The sequence below is a fragment of the Oryctolagus cuniculus genome, chromosome 12 (assembly GCF_051225735.1).
Source record: "Oryctolagus cuniculus isolate XC-2025 breed Fujian yellow rabbit chromosome 12, ASM5122573v1, whole genome shotgun sequence".
Taxonomy (NCBI): domain Eukaryota; kingdom Metazoa; phylum Chordata; class Mammalia; order Lagomorpha; family Leporidae; genus Oryctolagus; species Oryctolagus cuniculus.
In genome coordinates, this window is record NC_142878.1 from 77,060,950 (window position 1) to 77,082,551 (window position 21,602).

At 38.8% G+C, this 21,602-nt stretch overlaps 1 protein-coding gene across 1 annotated transcript in view; it reads left to right on the forward strand.

The window, feature by feature from the left end:
* UNC13C (unc-13 homolog C) overlaps positions 1-21,602 on the forward strand; it is a 645,143-nt gene that overhangs the window by 211,272 nt on the left and 412,269 nt on the right. Inside the window, exons 4-7 of the mRNA XM_017348010.4 lie at positions 9,826-9,904; positions 11,005-11,010; positions 12,107-12,178; positions 20,693-20,912. Coding sequence (XP_017203499.3) covers positions 9,826-9,904; positions 11,005-11,010; positions 12,107-12,178; positions 20,693-20,912 — 377 coding nt within the window. The remainder of the gene's footprint in view (positions 1-9,825; positions 9,905-11,004; positions 11,011-12,106; positions 12,179-20,692; positions 20,913-21,602) is intronic.

Genomic DNA, 21,602 nt, shown 5'->3' on the forward strand with positions numbered 1-21,602 from the left:
GGGTTGCATTTGTATTTTTGTTTTGTTCTGTAGCATGTGTTGTATCTGGGGTTAATTTAGGTGCATATAACGTTATGAGAGGGAAAAGAAAGATTTTTGGTATTGATAATTAAAAGTCTCCCCAAAGGCTATGTTGTCTACTTGATACATAATTTGTTGAGGAAATGAGCCCTAGAAGGTACACACTGTAATTGAACTGCTAGAAGTTAATCCCTGGTACCTGATGTGTTCCTAAGCCTAACCTAGAGAAAACATGCAGGAGTGTGTTAACGCTACAATTTAGGTTTTTATTTCCTTAACTCATAATAAAAACCTAGGGCATTTGGTTAATTATTGTGCTATGAAAAAGATTTTGAATCACTGGAAATACAATTTGCAATCCCCTTTCTCACCAGAATAGTATATCTTCCGTATTCTCTTTATCTCTTTCAAAATGTAAATGTGGTATTAGCTTTTACAAAATAATTGAAAGATGAGTAATGAGGTAGTCAGCAGTTCTGAAACCAAGTTTCAAAAGAATAAGAGTTTGAAGAAAAAAACGTGCTTCAGGAGCATTATGGAGCTTTAAGAGGTCAAATGCCAAGAAGAGAGAGAATAATTTAGTAGACTGCAAAGCCTCTATGTGACAATGAGACCATTTACTCTTTAAAATATTATAGCACTTTGATTTAGGAATTTGTCAAGTTCATATAGTTGAATGGAGGGATTAGGAAAAAAATGGCAAAACCACTTCAGTCAAGACCCCCATTAAGAAATCCATTAAGGAATTCGGGATTACTTCAATGATCTTTCAGACTGTCTCTCTATCTTCCTTATTCCTCCTCTAATCCATCATGAATAGTACTGCCAGACTGGTCCTTGTAAACACCGCACTGTCTTCATGTTAGCCTCCTGGCTAAACCCTCGTAGGAAGATGATTGGGGCAGTTTGGTCATGATGAAATGAAGCTGATTTAAACTGGAGATGGGGGATATATATAAAAAAATCCTGGCATTACACAAAATTTACAACAAAAATAGATGGTGTTCCAAATATAAAGGAAGATGCAAATGAGAAATGATGTAAGAGGGGGGAGAGAGAGATAAACAGATTGTGCAGGAGGAAGGACAAGGTTTGTTACTTGGGTGGCTCTTGAATACTGGGATGTTAAGAAACAAAGGAAAAGGAAAACACAGGACATCAGTGGGGTCTGCAGCCCTGAGTATGTCTAGCTTGCTGCCAACCATGTTGGACAAGCATTTGAAGTCTTGGAAACTGAGTTCCACATCCATAAAATGCAAAAATGTTGGAATGTCCACTATATTATTAATATATACCCAGAAAGAGCAAGATGAGAAATATGAATATGTTGTTCTCTACTGGAATTCCATTTTCCCCTTGCCTCCCAGGCATAAGCATTATTGTTTCCCTGAGCATAATTTTATGTAATGGAAAAAGGAATTACAAGGCCTACCCCAAAGGCTATCTTGTTTGCTTGATACAATTGTTAAGGAAATGAATCCTAGAAGGTACATATTGTAATTAAATTGTTAGAAGTTAATCCCAGGTTAGTGACACTGGTATATTTTCCATACAACCATAACTTCTAATATCAAGGCAATTATTTTATGCTCAACCAAAGTGTTTACTCCAAGACAATAAGACATACGGCTGTACTAGTCTTATTTAAAAGATGTCATATTTTTCTCTCAAAGAGATTCAGGGTTACATTAGAGTACAGTATGTGATTTCCAATAAAGAAAAACGTTCATCATTATGGACACAAGAGAATCCAGAATTAATGGAGATAGATGGAGGATTCTGGAAAGATTGGTATGGGAAGAAACTTTCCTCTTTGAAGTTTATTTATATTTTATACAGAGCTTAACATAAAAATATATTAATGCATTGTTTTTCAGGAAGATGAAGTTGGTTGGGTCATCTGTAAAGCTTTTGTCTGATATGAAGCTAAATAAGTAGGATGGGGATGTATGTAAGTGTTAGATTAGGAATATGATTAACCAAGACATAGCCTCATCATGACCATGACCTCAAGGAGGCCCAACAGAGAAGAGAGATTGGATTAAAGCTAAGTCTAAATTGGAAGTTAATAGAACTAAGAATACAACATGGGAACTGGCAAAACCTTCGTGTCGCCCCTTCTCATTCTTTAGTTCTGTATGTAGATAGCTGCCTTCAAGTTCATGGCTGCTAGAGACTTATTACTCACCTACTGGTTTGGAGGAATGTAAATAAATAACCCTGATGCATTGGGGAACTGGCGCTGATTCAGTCAACTTCAACAGGCTCCCTATCTATGAAGTTTGCAATAAAATAATTGCTGCCAATAATATATAATCTACTTACTTATATTCTCATTAAATGTTCTAAACAGTGCTTTAAAGAATGCAGAAGTTTTTGTTTTCCATAGGAAGCAACTGAGATTCATATAAATCTTTAAAAATTCTAATTGGTCAGATAAATACTAGGTTGTTATTTCCTTCCCTGTGATTACATCTCTCTGCCTATTAACCTCCATTAGTGAGGTCTCTGGCTTTCTCTCTGGCCCTCAGGCTTCTGTTTTGGTCCTTTAATGTTTGATTTTGGAGATGAATATCTATCTTTCTTTTTTTTTTTTTTTTTTTTTTTTTTTTTTTTTTTTTTTTTTTTTTTTGACAGGCAGAGTGGACATTGAGAGAGAGAGACAGAGAGAAAGGTCTTCCTTTGCCGTTGGTTCACCCTCCAATGGCCGCTGCGGCTGGTGCACTGCAGCCGGCGCACCGCGCTGATCTGATGGCAGGAGCCAGGTGCTTCTCCTGGTCTCCCATAGGGTGCAGGGTCCAAGCCTGGACTGTTGCAGCCATTTGGAGATTGAATCAGCGCATGGAAGCTCTCACTCTGTCTTTCTACCTTTCAAATGAATAAAATAAATTTTTAAATACATAAGTTTTATTCATTTCAACTTCCCTACAACCAACTTTGGCATGTAGCCAGGATGATTGAAAAGTGGAGGTCCAAGTAGATAAACTTGCACGTTAGGAAGATAGCCGCGGCTGGTGCCGCGGCTCACTAGGCTAATCCTCCGCCTTGCGGTGCTGGCACACCGGGTTCTAGTCCCGGTCAGGGCGCTGGATTCTGTCCCGGTTGCCCCTCTTCCAGGCTAGCTCTCTGCTGTGGCCAGGGAGTGCAGTGGAGGATGGCCCAAGTGCTTGGGCCCTGCACCCCATGGGAGACCAGGATAAGTACCTGGCTCCTGCCATCAGATCAACGCGGTGCGCCGGCCGTGGCGGCCATTGGAGGGTGAACCAACGGCAAAAGGTCTCTCTCTCAATGTCCACTCTGCCTGTAAAAAAGAAAGAAAGGAAGGAAGGAAGGAAGGAAGGAAGGAAGGAAGGAAGGAAGGAAGGAAGGAAGGAAGAAAGGTCTTCCATCCACTGGTTCAGTCCCCAAATGGCCATAGCAACTGGAACTGGGCTGATCCAATGTCAGGAGCCAGGAGCTTCTTCTGTATCTCCCATGTGGGTGCAGGGGCCCAAGCATTTGGGCCAACTTCCACTGCTTCCGCAGGTGTTAAACAGAAAGCTGGAGCAGATAGGAGCAACCAGAACACAAACCAAACCGCAACCCACATGGAATGCTGGCGTTACAGGTGGAGGCTTAGCCTACTATGCCACAGCACCGCCCTGAATAGGAGCCAGTTTGGCATCAACCATCCACTTGTGGAAATGGCACACCTTTATCCCATTATCAGAAAAATCTGGAAAAAAAATAGAAATTTTCACTTTTTTCATCTTACCTTTTTAAATTTTATTTAATATATAACAAATGGCATGCATTTCATATATACAGATTTAGGAACATGGTGATTCTTCCCACCCTACCCTCCCTCCTGTCCACACTCCTACCCTTCTTCTTCCTCCCTCTCCTGTTCCCTCTCTTAATTTTTACAAAGACCTACTTTCAGTTTACTTTATACTCGAAAGATGAACCCTACAGTAAGTAGAGTTCGAATAATATGAGAAAAAAAAAAAAAAAACACTGTTCCTTAACAGTAGAGATAAGAGCTCTAAACAATCATTGAATCACTGTTTTTTAATTAAAAAAATGGTAGGTAAAATTGTATGTATTTTCCATATAGAACTTGATGTTTTGAAGTATATTTATATATTGTAGAAAATTATCTGACATTGTTATGTTTCTTTGTGGTGAGCGTACTTCCACTCTTAGTATTTAATACAATATTTTGTTTTTAACAGTAGCCTCCATGTTGTATAATAATTCTCTTGAATTTATTCCTTCTATGTAACTGAATATTTTCAGAGCTTTGACCAAGAAGTCCTTAACAATCCCCCATTTGCCAACAGCCCAAGCCCCTAGTGAGTACCATGGTACTCTAATTCTGGGAGATCAACTTCTTTGTGAAAATGTTAATTCATTCACAATGCACAGTTTTTTTCATAATGTGCATATTATGTGAACCTTTTGAAGACTATGTATGAGTGAGACCACACAGCACTTGGATTTCTGTGTCCAGTTTAGCGAGCATACTGTCTTCCAACTTCACCCACGTTGTCACAAATGGATTTCCTTCATTTTTAAAGCCCAGATGGTATTCCACAGTGTATGTATGTATAAAATAATGCATTTTATTTTTAAAAATTATTATTTGTTTAACTAACATGGAAGTCAGAGTGGCACAAAAAAGAAAAATAGGGGGAGAGGGAGGGGTGGGTGAGAGAGACTGAGAGACAAAGATTTCCCATCCTCTGGTTCACTATTCAAATGTCTGTAGCAGCCAGGGCTGGGCCCTGATTTTTAGTTTTTAATTAATTTAGTTAAAACACAGATGAGAGACAGAGAAAGAGATAAAGATTGCTGTTAACCACTGGTTCACTTCCCACAAAAGCTCACAATAGCCTGAAAAATCAATCCATGGCTCCCACGTGGGTCACTGAGGCCAACTACTTGACCTGCTGCCTTAGAGATGGCACATTAGGAGTAAGGTGGAATCAGAAAGTGAATTGGGACCTTAACCCAGATGCTCTGATATGGGATGTGAGTGTCCTAGCTGTCATGTTGAACACAAGGCCCAAAGCCCATACTGCTGTGGTCTGATTTGGCAGCCTCTGACCTCCTCATTAAGTCTAGATAATCTCTGCTATATTTTAGCTAGTGTATGTGACCATGGTCTCTGGCCTGGAAAGTCAATATTTTTTCTGCTAATATTTCCAGTCTTCATCTTTTTTGGTTATTTAACATCTACCAGATCTCTCCTGGTTAAGAAGACTCCAACTAATGTAATATAAAACGTATTTGTGTAGGGCCATTTACTTTTTATCCAGTGTTTTCTTAATTCATGAAGCAAGACCAGTAATGTAGACTTTTTTTAAGATTTAAGTTTAGAATCAAAGCTTTATTATTACTTGATGAGTAGGCTCATGAATGTGTATATTTAAATAAACTCTTTGTGGTAAAAGCATAAGGAAGCATAACCTGATTAAGAACATTTCTGGGGGCTGGCGCCATGGCTCACTTGGTTAATCCTCCACCTGCAGTACCAGCATCCCATATGGGCGCCGGGTTCTAGCCCCGGCTGCTCCTCTTCCAGTCCAGCTCTCTGCTGTGGCCCAGGAAGGCAGTGGAGGATGGCCCAAGTGCTTGGGCCCCCGCACCTGCATGGGAGACCAGGAGGAAGCACTTGGCTCCTGGCTTTGGATTGGCGCAGCGCTGGCCGTAGCGGCCATTTGGGGAATGAACCGAGGGAAGAAGACCTTTCTCTCTCTCTCTCTCTCTCTCTCTCTCTCTCTCTCTCTCATTGTCTGTAACTCTACCTGTCAAATAAATAAATAAAAATCTTTTTTTTTTTTTTGACAGGCAGAGTGGACAGTGAGAGAGAGAGACAGAGAGAGAAAGGTCTTCCTTTTGCCGTTGGTTCACCCTCCAATGGCCGCCACGGCCGGCGCACCGCGTTGATCTGATGGCAGGAGCCAGGTACTTATCCTGGTCTCCCATGGGGTGCAGGGCCCAAGCACCTGGGCCATCCTCCACTGCACTCCCTGGCCATAGCAGAGAGCTGGCCTGGAAGAGGGACAACCGGGACAGAATCCGGCGCCCCGACCGGGACTAGAACCCGGTGTGCTGGCGCCGCAAGGTGGAGGATTAGCCTATTGAGCCACGGCGCCGGCAATAAAAATCTTTTAAAAAGAGCATTTCTGAGGTTATTTTTTAAGGATTAATAGGACATTTTTGTTGTGTAGCAGTTTTCCAAATTACAAAATGCAAGTTCAGTGAAATTAAATGACAGGCCTAGAAGAGGCAGAAATGAATTTTGGATGCATAATTTCTAACTTGGATTCATAATTGCATAATGTTTAGATTTGGCCTATGTCCTTGGATTTCTCTGCTCTGATGACAAAAGCATAGGAGGGAAGTGTCAGGAGTAAGAAAACATGTCTGCTAACTGACTCACCAATTAGAAAGTTGACTCACAAGTCTGTGTGCTCCTTGAGAATCGGAATTGGCATCCATGAGAAGGAAATCAAAGAAAAGAAATAAATGATCACTGATAGGAAGAAAATACACAAGTCATTTATGTAACACTTGGCATTTTGTAAATCATTTTCTCAATCATTAGCTCAATTCAACATGTTCCTTTACATGGTTATGAAAATCAGATTATTTAGAAGTCAAAACATTTCAAAACACTTGAAGGCAGCTGGTTAACATGATTGATCTGCAATGTGCTAGAAAGATATTAATGTACATTTAATGTTATTACTAATACTATTCAGAGAGGAGGGAAACCAGAAACTGCTCGGAATCACAGCCCAAGTATGTGACTGGGGGAACACTGTAAAACCATCCACTCTGGCCTTTCCCCACGTGTTTGGTGTCTGAGGTTTTGGAGTGACAGGGTCAACCAGGAATTGGCAGGGAGGGGAGGAAGAAAGAAGAGGGAGAGAAGGAAGGGAAAGGAGAGGAGGGAAGTGAAACAGACATCACACTGATAAAGTTGTTGATGTGATTTGTGAGTTAAGAGGAAAAAAATCATTGCACTTTTGTCTCCCTCACTCTGTCATTTCTTGAAGTTCAAAGGAGCATTTAACATTCTCAGCACACACACAGATAGGACAGTAGGGTGATGGATATGTTAATTTGCTGAACTGAAATTTCAGTAATGTTCACATAGAGCAAAATATCACATTGTACCTCAGAATTACACACAAGTAGTATTTGTCAATTAAAAATAATGGAGAGGTGGGCATTGTGACAAAACATGTCAAACCATGGTGTTGGTTCCAGTCCCAGCAGCTCCACTTCTGATCCAGTTTTCTATTAATGTGCCTGGGAGAAAGCAGATGATGTAAGTACTTTGGTTCCTGCCACCCGTGTGGGAGACCTGGATGGAGTTCCTGGCTCCTGGCTTCAGTGCAGTCCTACCCCAGCTGTTGTGGGCATTTGGAAAGTGAAACAACAGATGGAATCTTTCTGTGTGTGTGTGTGTCTCCCTCCCTCCTTTTCCCGCTCCCTCTCTCTGTTTCTCTGCTTCTACCATTCTCTCCCTCGCTCCAGCTTTCAAATTTATTATTATTTTTAAATGAAAATGTGAAAACACAAAGTTATTATCAAGAAAAATAGCATGCTGACAATGATTCATTTTTGTGACCCAAATTCCCAAGCTTTGACCAACTGTGACTGTCGCAGCACTTGGCTTAGAGAGTGCCAATTGGCTTTATTCTGGAAAACGAGCAAAACTGAATTAGCTTCTTTATCATAAGAATCAGCCATGAACAGGATCTTAATTGTGACCTCTCCTCCACACAGCTGATCCTTCCTTGCTCCTTTCTCTCTCCTTTCCTCTTTTCTGATCTCTACTCCATGTTTTTTCTTTTCATTTACTCTGATCTAAATTAAAGACAACTTATAGTTGAAGTACCTGACTGTAAACATAATTTCTATCACTGATACCTTCTTACACATGTGCAATGACTTTCATATTTCACATTGCTCATAGCATTATATCCCTATTTCCAAACATGTAAGTTATGGCATTATTACTATTTATTACTACTTTAGTCCACTTTTGCTTTCATTACTGTTTTTTAACTTATATGTCATTTTAAGTATTACTTTGAATAACCTTTATTTTTAGAAATTGAGAGGCAGAGCTACATACAGAGAGGGAGAGACAGAAGTCTTGCATCCACTGGTTCACTTCCCAGATGGTACAAGGACCAGAGCTAGGCCAATCCAAAGCCAGGAGCCAGGAGCCTCTTCCAGGTCTCCCACATGGGTTCAGCGGCCCAAGCACTCAGGCCATCTTCCACTGCTTTCCCAGACCATAGCAGAGAGCTGGATTGGAAGTGGAGCTGCTGGCACTCAAATGCGTGCCCGTTTGGGATTCTGGCACCACAAGCGGAGGCTTAATCTACTGCACCACAGCACCACCCTCTGTTATTATTCTTTCATATAAGCTGAATGATTAATTGAATGATTTTCCCAAGATTACGAAGGTGGTAAATGAAACCCACAAGAAGTGATAGAGTAGAACCACGGCTAGTAGGAAAAATTCAGTAAAACAGTAAGTCCTTTGTTATGCTAAGCAGCGAGAACATGCAACCATCTCTGTCATTGGAAACCTAGGCTATAAAATGCTTATCACATACAGTGGCTGGTACTCCATTGCCAGGACTGGCCACATAGCATTCAAGGGTAAAAACTGTTTTCTTCAGGGAAAAAGAAAAAGTGACCCTGAGAAAGAAGTCAGCAAGAAATCTGGAGTTCATGTTGGTATAAAGTGAAGATATCATCAGTAATTTTAGTACCTTCCTGATGTATAAATGAGTAGATTTGATGCAATAAAATTAAATTCAGTGTATCAGACTCATTTATAAGCAAGGATTCTAATTTTAAAATAACATGTTTATTATAAAAACATTGACCATTACCAAATCTATAACAGTGTGAGAGTCTTCTGTTTTTCTCTCATCCAATTTTACTACACAGAGGTAGCTAATTTATCAGTTTCATCAATATCTTTCTAGACACTTTGGGTGCATAGGCATATATATCCACACAAACAGGGAATCACACTAGATGTGCTAATATGGAAACTTGCTCGTTCTGTTCAAAATACTCATATTTTTTCATATGCATATGTGTGTTTGCCTCATTAATTTTCTTTATTGTGACCTTTCCTTGATTTACTTAATATGTATGCTATTGGTGATGGCTTAGGTTACCTATATTTTGGTGGCCCTACAAAAAGAGCACAACAGACGTCCTTGTGCAATAAATTATTTCAATCCTGTTCGTTTATCTGTGGGAAGAATTCCAGTAAATGAAACTGTTTGTTTTAATAATTAGTAGTATTTTAAATTTGTCCCTGACTCCTTTAGGTGCCATTTTGGATTTTAATCTCTAGAGGTACAATAAATCAAACAGTGCTATTTTTGCACTAAAGGTCCTTTCTTTAACATAGGAGGCAGATAGACAAACCAAAATTGCAGCCAAAATGGGTTAGCTCTGTTTCCACGCATAGCAGTTTTGATTCTGCTCTGTGCACACAGCCAAGAACAGTGAGTACCCAGGGCCATGAATGTCTGAAACTCCCAACATATGGCGCTGTCCAAGGAGGCAACTGATTACCATCATGATAGGTGTAGGAGTTTTCTCTCACAAGACAGCGTCCTGGAATCTTGGATCTTCGCTGCTTTGTGAATTCGCTGAAAACTGTGGTTCATTTTCATCTTTTCCATAGGCAGTGCGCTATAAACAGCTCTGTTATGTGTATTAGAAGAGGTCATTTTACCTATTGAAAATTATTGCTTTTGTGCCCCCTTCCAGGGCTGGACGGGGGCTCTACGGCATTGACAGTATGCCAGATCTCCGCAGGAAGAAAACTTTGCCTATTGTACGAGATGTGGTGAGTTTCTCCTGTTCATTTTCTTTGCTTTCAAGTGTTGACCTTTTCTTTGTTAAAATGCACTGTGTCCTCTTTATTAACTACTTACTCTATAAATCTTTCACAGAATTAAATACATGAAGCCAAATTCTTCCTAGATTTATATTTATTATTTCTTTTAGAATGTATTAGACAGAGAAAATAACTCTAACCTTTGGACGGCTTTTGATATTTATTAGTTGAAATTAAAAGTTGAGCTAAAATGATGCTTTAATTGAGTGAAAGGAAATCTCACAGCATGCCACATGAGCTGCTACCTCTGAGCTTGGATGTGTTCAGTGTTACGAATGACCACAAATTTAATTTGCAGAGTTTTAGGGGTTACTTTGAACTTCTTTACCTTAAGCTAGTACATTTGAATGCTTTATAAAACAAGCAGATAATATTAATGAAATTCTTTATTATAGTATATTAAGGTCAATTCTAACCAATTGCACTTTTATCTAAAGAAAACCACAGTCTCTGAGTCATTAAAATCATTATTAGTCCTTTATTACTACCTGATTCTGCATAAGTTATTCTCTTATAATGACATATTCTAGGGACCACCTAGAAACAGAAAGAATTGGTAATGGTCTGCATTACATTAATTTAAAAAGCTCATTAGCATGAAGAAAGTGATAAGTATTCTATTTTCTAAGTGCAGCAAATAGATTTGACTCTTATTTAAGATCACATAATTCAGTACCATTAAGTTATCCAAAATTTATTCAGTTTTCTGTTGGCATGTGCTAGATCATTAACAACATAAAACACAGTTTTTCTCCAGAGAAACATAAATTTCCATTTTAATTACAATGAACGCTTTTTACCGTCTAATTTTTATTGTTGTTAGAACACCTTCAGATGAAGACTATCACTTTGGTTTTAAATAAGATCTGACTGGAAAGATCTAATACTAGGAAGCATGGCTTGTTAGCAGAATGAGCTCAGATGCTTGGCATTATAGTGTGGACATTATTTTAAAGTGTTAGGCTAATTGAATATGGTTAGGCTCTTTTGCCACCTTGCATATGTCTAATTATTTGCACTTTGTTTCCTCTCACTCCTGGAATCTTCAGGCCATGGTAAGTGCTTTTCAATTTATTTAGTTAATATTTGCTAATCTTCTCAAACAACATGCACTGGCTTGTGGGATATCCTGATGGGGAAATAAAAAGATAAAGACATTCAAGAATAAGCAGTCTGTGTTCTTTGAGAATTTATATCTAGTTCAGTTATGAAAGACAGCCTATAGCATGTATTCTATCACTGTAAACACATACTAAAATAAAATAAAAACATAATTTTGTTGACAATTACTTATGAGATACAAAGAATAAGTTGAATAAGCTCTTGAAGGTAATCTTTGTGGTCAGGGCGGAGATTGGTGTGGATTGGTAGAGAGTGACTTTACCTTTGGCACCAAAGACAATCAGGAATGCATTATTCCACTATAACTTTCTTTTGTTCCTTCTGAGAGAGCAGATTTAATACCCTGATTTGGACTTCTGATTTCCAAAGTTCTCTGTATTATATTATATCACTTTTGTTAGAGCAGCAGGTAATAAGCCATCTATTTTATAAGTACAGAAACTAAAGAGATTTGACACTTACTTAAGATTACATAATTTATCAGCATTAAGTCAGGAAAATGAATCCAAGTAAAATGATTCTAAGGATATCAAATGAGCACTTGGGAGGAAATCTTCTGGCTAGATATGGAGGGGTATTCTAGGAAAATACGAATAACCCAAGAATCACCTAACACCAGCTGTGACTGATGGCCATTACCTAAGTTGGGCTGACTTGGTGTCAATGTTCATGTTTTGAGAAGGAATGTGGTAGTAACTACCTCAGGAAATAATGAAATTCTGGAAGGTTCATGCTAGTTTCAAAATTCAAGTCTGTGGTCTGGTCTTGGAGGGCTGCAGTTGTGTCATCTGTAATCTCTAGAAGGTAGATTTGATGATCAATAGGATCTTTTCCAACTTCCCTGTTTTATGATTTCATGTTCTGGGTCAATTGGTTGACTGACAAAAAAGCATGTATCTAATGACTAAAAACATGAACACTGACAGTTGATATTCATATATTTCCATGAATGCTGAGAAATATGCATGTGGCAACCTCCCCATGTATTAAAAAGTCATAATTCTGTTTTGTTTTGTTTTTTTTTTCCAGACCTTGGCTGCCCGGAAATCTGGACTTTCCCTTGCCATGGTGATTAGAACATCACTAAACAATGAGGAACTGGTAGGTACAGTGCCAACTACTATGTATTAATAGTAATAATGGAATAAAATCCATTTTACTTGAGCTGTTCTGCTGGAATGTTTATTCCAACGTTCCAAGAATAACTGGTAACATGGTGAAAATCTGACCACAAGCTGAATTCCTCAGGGCCTCCACATTAGCAGTAACAACTCTGTTCTTCAGAAATATACATACCTCCCCATCTTTAGAAATGCTATTTCTAAAAATTCATAAAATAGTTTATCTGCTTTCTCCCCCTGCAAAAATCCTACCAGTTTTTCCAAATTTAACATGCAAGTTTCGCTTTTTAAATGAGGTTTACCCAAACACCCTCCTTGCTTTCTGGTTGAATTTTTAGCTTCCTCCTCTGGACTTTTATACCATTTAATCATGACTTCTGAAACATAGGATGGATAAAGGTGATGGCTGCCTGGGGTGAGTCCCATCTGTGGCACTTAATAAGCAGAGTTATATCTGGCAAGTTTAGTAACTTTTCTGAACCTGAGTTCCCTCAGCTATAAAGTGAGGTAATAGTGAAACTAGAGGATTACAGGAGTTGATACATAATAAATGTTGGACATAACCGGGAATATAGTCAACAGTACCCAAGAGCTGGTATGCTATTTTTGTTATAATCAACTTGATTATTATGTATCAAACTCCCATTTTAGACTTGGATACCCATGCATTTGACAGTATATCTTGTCTGTTTTTACTAAACATGTTCATCACCATTGCTTAGCACCCTGTCCAGCATAAGAGAGATGCTTTGTTCATTCTAGTTGAAGGAAGAACCAGCCCCACTGGAAGACACATGTAGGCTCGCAATACATGTGTCAGTGATCCTTAAATGTGGCTTACTAGAACACCCAAGGATGTTTTAAAACATACCTCTGCCTGGGTGTCACTGTGACTTCCTTGGCCTGAAGTATAACATAGGATTAGGGATTTTAAAGAAACCTTGTATTTTGTGAGTGTGTGTGTGTGTGTATGTGTGTGTGTTGTGCTCTGATAACTCTTTCCTTCATGTTCAGCTGAGAATTTACTTGGGATAGTTCACCTGTGTCCTCCCCTATGGAAACTAACATCTCCCATCTCTCTCTATTTCAGCAACATTTGCATTAAAAATAAAAATTCCACTACTATGACATTACTTTAAATTTTTAATGCATTTGACAGTTAAATATCACTATTTATATCTGTATCTCTCATTCTCTTATTCCTGTCATTGTCATCCTCCACCAAAAAGAGAACATTTACTAGGTCCTTTTATCTGCAAGCTCCTTCCACCCCAATACACGGGTACCCACTGAGAAACATGAAAGGGTGAAGAAGCCGTTCATGTTCATTGTGCAGGTCCATTGAGTATGAGGGGGCTACACTACAGAATATGAAAAATGTGACTGCAGCCCCAGGGTCTTATTTTCATTTTAATCCATTAGATTTATGATACCAAGTAATGTTTTGAATACAGTTTGGATACATGAGAAAGCAAACACTTTCAGAAGTATATGAGGAAGCTTGGTCTTGCTTGCAGAATCTCAAAACATCTATCATTTTTCTTGTGAGGAGATAATCAACGTTAAAGGATTTTTATTGACAAACTCCAACAGGGTTCCTTGCCTGTGTTTCAAAATATAGTATTTGATTCAAACTACAGATATCTATTCCTAGGAAAAGTTATTAGGAAAGCAATAGAAATTAATGGATTGAGACAACATTTTCTGAGGTCCTGAACAGACAGCACATCCTCACTTTATGGTTTAATTTGCTATTTAATTTTTAGCATCTTAAAAGTATCATTTCCTCCTTTTGCCTCAGAGGTCTAAATAAAGGGCTTCTCTAGCTATGTGTTGCATGATGAATATAGTGCATCCGCTCCCCCTGAAGTTCATCAAGACCATTCTCCTGGGGCCTATGTCTGAAACAGTAAATGAAATATGATTTCTGTACAACAGGCATATTAAATGTCACTCTTGACAAGCTGTCACATTCGGTCATTTCATGGGCAACTCACATAAATGCTGAAGCAAATAATTTCCACACTCTGGTGCTGGAAGTCTTTCTAGGCACCCTCGAAGTGAAAGCATGAAATACTAGCTTTTGCATGAAGAAAAATGACTTGTCCACGTGGGAAATATCAAACAGTAGAGCTTCTACTTTAATTAAAGAGATGCAAAATAGAAATCTCAGTCATCTCTTGCAAGGAAAGCAAGGGCTATAATGTCTGATACAAGATGACAGTGGGTAAGGCCCACACTGGCTGCACTAACATTAATACCTCCCCTTCTTCACAGCCAAGGGCTGGATTCCTTTCCAGGGAGTGCTGACTTGGAAAGAGGCAGTAATGAGGCCCAGTTTAAAGATTATCTCTTGTTTACCAGTATTGCTATTGGTCCTGAGTCCATTTTACAACAAATGTCTTTGGCTTGAGAGACATCTTGGCCCTACTCCATGATGTAGGAGCTGTGGGACCTTGGGCAAGTTATTGAAACACTCTTGGCCTTGCTTTTCCCGTGCTTACAGATCATATAATATTTTACACTTATGTTCATAAGTAAGTGGTCTGTGTTCATAAATATGGCCTGTGAGGTGCTGGGACCTTGCACAGTTTTGGCATCAATACTGAACTTGCTTCATAAAATAATCTGGGCAGCTTTCATTTTTTTTCTGCACTTCTTTGGGATGCTTTTTGTAAAGTAGGTTGCTTACTTTGAAGGATTAGAAAACTCCCCTCTAAAACCATCTGAGCTGTGTATTTATTGGGAACAACCTAATGATTGCATTTATATTCTTTGAATGCATGTTCTTGAGTAAGTTTTCAACTTTCACATTTCCTCTGAGAGTTTGAAATTGAGATAGAAGTGACATGAGTAGTACATGAAAAATCTTCTCATTTGGTTCCAGGTCATGCCCTGTGTCCTTACTGAACTTATGTCCTATATTGTGCTGTCCTTGAGTCAGCGAGTCCTCCACCTGACCTCCATTCTGCTCTCTTTGTTTGGATTGACCCCATGGGTTATTAGGATGATAATTAGCATGTGTTCTAAATTAATACAGGGGTAAGAAAATGACTTACAGTCTTCTATGGATGAGCATTTAACTTTCTGTGTTTGTACTTTCTGCTATGAAAAAGTGACAAGTAATTTTAATTTCTATGGTCAGTTTTATTGATGATTCTTCAGATGAACAAATCAGCACTGAAATTGTATCTATTTTTGTACTCGGGAATTTATTCTAGCATTGCCTTTTTCTTCATATTTATAACATATTTTGTAGATTATTTTTACTTTGCAAATCATCTGGGCACTTTTGTTCAGAAGCATTAATAAACAAGTTCTGTTTTTTTTTTGTTTTTTTTTTTTTTCTTTTGTTTTTGCCTGGCAGAGTTAGACAGTGAGAGTTTTTTATCGACAGTGTATCGACAGTGAGAGAGAGGCAGAGAGAAAGGTCTTCCTTCCGTTGGTTCACCCCCACAATGGTCGCTACTGCTGGTGCTACGCCGATCCGAAGCCAGGAGCCAGGTCCTTCCTCCTGGTCTCCTATGCGGGTGCAGGGCCCAAGCACTTGGGCCATCCTCCACTGCCCTCCCAGGCCATAGCAGAGAGCTGGCCTGGAAGAGGAGCAACCGGGACTAGTACCTGGCACCCCAACCGGGACTAGAACCTGGGGTGCCGGCACCATGGCGCCGGCCTCCAAGTTCTGTTTTCTAATCAGTATGCATCAAGTGCTTGAAAGATACTTAAACACAAGAAGCATATACTTGCCTTGCAGTTATCAATATGTGATGTGATTTTTTTTTTTTTTTTTTTTTTTTTTTTTTAGTATGGGGAAGGCATGCTTTACATAATCCCATCTGGGAAACCCACAGCCCAAGGAAGAAGATAGAACTAACCTTATTAATTTAATCATCAGTTAACACAATAGGAGATAAAGGTGGAGAAAAATGCAGCAAATGGAGGTAGCCATTAGAATTTTTACCAGTTGATAAATTATGATATTGATGGCCTAGCGTAAGCAGGCATTGCTCTTGGCAGGAAGCTTCATTGCCTTGTTTCTCAGACTCATTTCTAGTTTCCTGAGATAGCTATGAATAGAAAAGGCAATTTATTTCCTTACAGTGTCCTAATTGTTTTTTTTCCAAATGTGGTATGTTAGTCAACTCAGCCTACATCAATATCTTTGAGTAGGAATTTTCAACAAAGCATTTGTCTAGAATATGAACATTCTCCTCTTGTGGTCTATAAGTTGTACTTGGCTACAGAGGCTTATCAGAAATTGGAAGCATTTATTACTCTCATTTCTATAGCTTAAAATAGCATTTGTGGTTACTAAAAGCTGCCTTCTTTACTGGAGTCATTTAAACATTGTAAAAATAATTTTGTTTTCCTAAATGCATATGTTTTTCATCCTGTCTATGCATAGAAAAAATACTGGAAGGACACGCATCAAACCATGCCTACCTTTGAAAAACTGAATTATTTTTTGGTTAAGTGACTGTTTTATAAATTGTTTTTCTATAAATTACTTTTTCAGTGAATATGCACTTCATATGGATAAAAAACACACATATTTTAGAAAATTGTGTATGTTTTCTATAGAAAATTTTGAAAATTTAGAAAGATTTAGCATAGTTGATCAGGAACTCACCCCATGTTTCTGAATTTCTCTGTCTTCTGGTGTCAATCCCAGTATTTAAGGTTTTTTTCATCTAAGTCATTCTTCTGTGTCCATGGGGAATTGATTCTAAGTGCTCCGAAGCCATGAACATGTGCACATGCTCAACTACCTTGTTTACAATGACGTACATTGGGTACCTCCTATATTCTTTAAGTCATTTTGAGATTACTCATTATACTTAATATAACATATATGCTATTTAAATAGGAAGATATTGTTTAGGAAATAATTACAAGAAAAAAATCTGGAAATGTTCAGTACAGACACTTTTTCTGCCTTCTTCACCATCTTCAGTTGGTTGAGTCCATGGATGTGGAATCCATGGATATAAAGTGCCAACTGCGACTGATTCAATTTGTTTACCTAAGCAGAAATTCTCCCTTGATAACATTCCCAGTCTCCTCTTCCCCTCGACTGAGCCCTATTACTTGTAGCTAATTACTATCTGCTTACTCAAGGTGTTACATTAAAAATAACCTTTTTTTTCCTTTAATCTAATTCTGAATGTAATGGTAAACTACAGATTTCCATTTGCCACAATCTCTGTTTTCTTTCATGCTTTTATCCATTTTTTTAATCTGTTCCTATCCCACAAAAGTCCTACATTCTGTTTGTCTTACAATCCTGCCAGACTTAATCTGGTTTTGCTGCCAAGAAAGTACCTCCTTTCCCTAACATACAGCGTTGCCCTGAAATATAAAATCCCTATTTTATAAAATGTATTTTTAAAAACTTTCTTCCACTATTAATGTTCATTTTCTGAACTAACCACCACTTCATATTATGCTTGTTGCAATAAGGAACGTTTTAATAAGCCATTTATGAGTAATTTTCAGCTCTGACAAACACAAACCCATATCCCAAAAGACAAGATTCATTTTACATATCCAGGGAAATGGAGACACGTTTTAGTGAGTTAGCTCATGTTTTTATCCAGCATCTATAACTTTTGTGTATTGGGGTATGTCTTAGTGCCCATTCAATTGATTTTCCATGTACTGTTTAATAAATTTTCCATGTCTTTTTTTAACTTTTTGACATGAATATCACTCTACTTTTGTGTGAAATGGATCATGGCTTTTTCACAAAACCAGAGTAAACAGAACACTTTAACGAAACTTTCTTCACTATTCATAACTTTTATTTATCTTCCTCCAGCACATTTAAGTTTTTAGCATTTATCGTTTATATTTGTTACTTTTACTTTATAACTATTTATTGAAAATAATAAAAAGTAAATGAACAAAGGGGAGTAGATAAACTATATGAACCTTTTAATTAATCTTGAAATGAATGTACCAATGCATGCTCACAAACACCCTGTTACCCACCTCTGCTTTGTAAATTAATATGTATTTCTTACTTTTCTTGTATTTAGTAGCAGTACCTTGTTCTCTACTTAGTATTGCATTCAGTTGGAATGATTGCTTTTTTTTTCTTCACTGGGACAAACAACAAATTGACTGATGTAATTCCTTAGTGGTACAGTTAGACTGCAGACACTCTATTAAAGACCAGACCACACACAGCCCACAGACCTTTGCCCTCTGCTGACACAGGAGATACCATTTGTATGTGTGAATGATTGATGAGAAATCTATTGTGCCAAGATCATTCAGTACATTTTAATGATATTGAAGATAGCCACTGTGCTAGAGAGTAAAGAGGAGGCAAAAATTAATAATACATGCTCCTATTTCTCCATGAACTATGAACAGTTCTTGGAAAGACACCTGCTTTATTAAATGAAGCCAAAAGGTGTATTTGGCTCAAGCTACCTTCACTGAAAAGTAATTGATCCAGTTGTTCTTTTCTTTTCTTTTTTTACCTTTTAACCTTTTATTTAAGGTATACAAACTTCATGCATTTCATCAATACAAATTTAGGAACATACTGGGATCTCCCAGTTGGCTGTTTGCCATATTTGACCATAACCACTGCTCTGTGGACACATTTGAAGCATAGAGCTTTGGGGAAGATGGGAAGTATCAAGACTTCTGGCCTCCAATTAAAATGAGTAAACAGAATAAAATTGTTGATCTTAAGTTCACTCATCTGGAAAGGGGAAATATTGAGAAACTACACAAAGAGTAAATGTTTGAGATGACAGATATATTTACCCTGATACGATCATTACACAATGTCACATAATGCTCTGTAAGTACATAAAATCCTTATATACCAACGAAAATGATAGAAATAAAACAAAGGAAGCAAACAACAATGAACTTTGGGTTGTCCAAACCCTCATCTAGCAGAAGGCATGGAGCTGGGCATCCAAAGACAGAAAATTCTTCAGCAAAGCTTCACTCCCTGGCAGGAAACCTCCAAACACTGTTCCCAGGCATATGCTGGGAAAATGCATAGTGAGGAATATGTACCGTTAAAGGGCAATATGCTATTACCAGATTGTGCAATTGCAAAATAATGGAAAGTTGGTCATTTCAACACTGTGGGAAGATATTCTGAAATGAGATTTAAGGATGATTAGTGTATAATAGAAATACTTCCATTCTAGCATCTCTTACCATCAAGCTTCTTGGAGGATTTGTGTAAATAACATCCATTATGCACTGGCAGTCATGTGAAATTATCTGGAAATATAATAGCCTTGGAGGTGTTGGTATTTCTCTCAGGAGGTCACTTGCATAGTGGGATATGAGAAGCATAGAGAAGGGTGTATCTCAGTTCTCATTTCCATTACCCTATATTTTTGTTATATAGAAAAAACTGTAGTACTAATACTTAGAATGTATTTAGTGTTTTGAAACCTATCAAAGACTTTTGTTACCATTATATAATTTTGTCTCCAAACTAATACCCTGTGATACTAGAGCAGAGCAAGAGGTCTTAGAGACTTTGCTTCTCTGTACATTAAAGGACTCATAAATGGCAGATCATTATTCATTTTTCAAAAAACATTCTATCCCTGCCATGTGCCAAGGACAATGATAACCTCTGTTTAGGCACTAAGGAGAGAAAGATAGAAGGTAGTCCCTGCCTAAGAGCCCATTTTAAGTATTAAGTGAACAACCAAGCCTACACAACAAAACTCAGATCTTCTGGCAACAGGTTTAGTGGATATTCCAATCCACCAATGGCTTGCCGTTAGACAGTTACCCACCTTTAAAATATAAATCACCATAGGGGAGTGCCACTTGTAACCTTTATCTGCTTGTGAGTTAGCTGCTGGGATCCTTTGTATGTTACTGGTGATGAAAGGATTTTCCAGCAGGCACTGGGGCTAGGGAGCAGTCAATGCCAGTGAGGCCCACAGAAGCAGAGAAGAAAGGCCTGGGCAGGATAGAAGAGAAGAGTGGTGGTGGTGTTTCTAGACAGTTAGGATCAGCATTGAGAAGTTTCCATACTTCACATTTTTACCGAAAGCCAACTAAGAATACTAGTATAGATCTATTTTTTGAATTAATGTTTCCTGAACATCTTTCTGAAGTCAGGTCCTAAGTTAACCTCTGGGACTGATGTAGCAGCAAGTACACTGTTCACCATCCTTGCTCTTGTGGAGTTTGTGTTAGAGCCAGGACAGAAAAATTACTGTATTCCAACTGTGTGTAGCTGTAAAAGAAGCCAGCCCATCATGTTGGCCCAGTCTGATCTGGGAAATCAGGGATTTCTTTTTGTTCAAATGATGAAATTGGTCCCTAGAATACTGAGTGAACCATAAGTGGGCAGAGTTGTTTTTCCTGTTATCACTTACATTGATAAAAGGGGCTTTCACAAAACAGCATTTTTAGGGAAAAGTGATAAAATGGTTTGCTTTATGATGAGTTCTCCAATTCCACTGATTTGGCTTGCATTGGTAACTTCTCTCCACAGAAAATGCATGTCTTCAAGAAGACTTTGCAGGCATTGATCTACCCCATGTCTTCCACCACCCCACACAATTTTGAGGTCTGGACAGCTACAACGCCCACCTATTGTTATGAGTGTGAAGGGCTCCTGTGGGGCATTGCCCGGCAAGGCATGAAGTGTTTGGAATGTGGAGTGAAGTGCCATGAAAAGTGCCAGGACCTCCTCAACGCCGACTGTTTGCAGAGTGAGTACTCGATTTGGTTGCAGGAGTGGTGCACAGTGCCTGTCTTATCCTATATGTTTGCAGATTAGATGTCCAGCTCTTGGGGTTTTCAACAATTCCCACCCATTCCATCCTCTCCCTTCCTACCACTCTGACCAAGAATAAAATTTCAGTATAACTTCTGACTTACATCTTGCTTATGCCTCATTATAGTCTGATATGGTAAGAGGAGATGTGTAAAATAGTGTTCCCCAGCCTGTTTGAAACCTTCTCCCAAGTCATTCTGAACACTGTGGACCAGGATATAGTGTCAGGCATGGGAGTCCTTGTCTACATCACTGAAAAGGACTAAGTCTCCACCTGGCCACTGAAGGCTTGAAGGGACTAGCCCTCTTCCCAGAGCCCAATCTTATTTTTTTAGTAAAACAGCCTTTTTTTTTTTTTTATGTTTTGACAGGCAGAGTGGACAGTGAGAGAGAGAGAGAGACAGAGAGAAAGGTCTTCCTTTGCCGTTGGTTCACCCTCCAATGGCCGCCGCGGCCGGCGCGCTGCGGCCGGCGCAACGCGCTGATCCGATGGCAGGAGCCAGGAGCCAGGTGCTTTTCCTGGTCTCCCATGGGGTGCAGGGCCCAAGCACCTGGGCCATCCTCCACTGCACTCCCTGGCCACAGCAGAGAGCTGGCCAGGAAGAGGGGCAACCAGGACAGAATC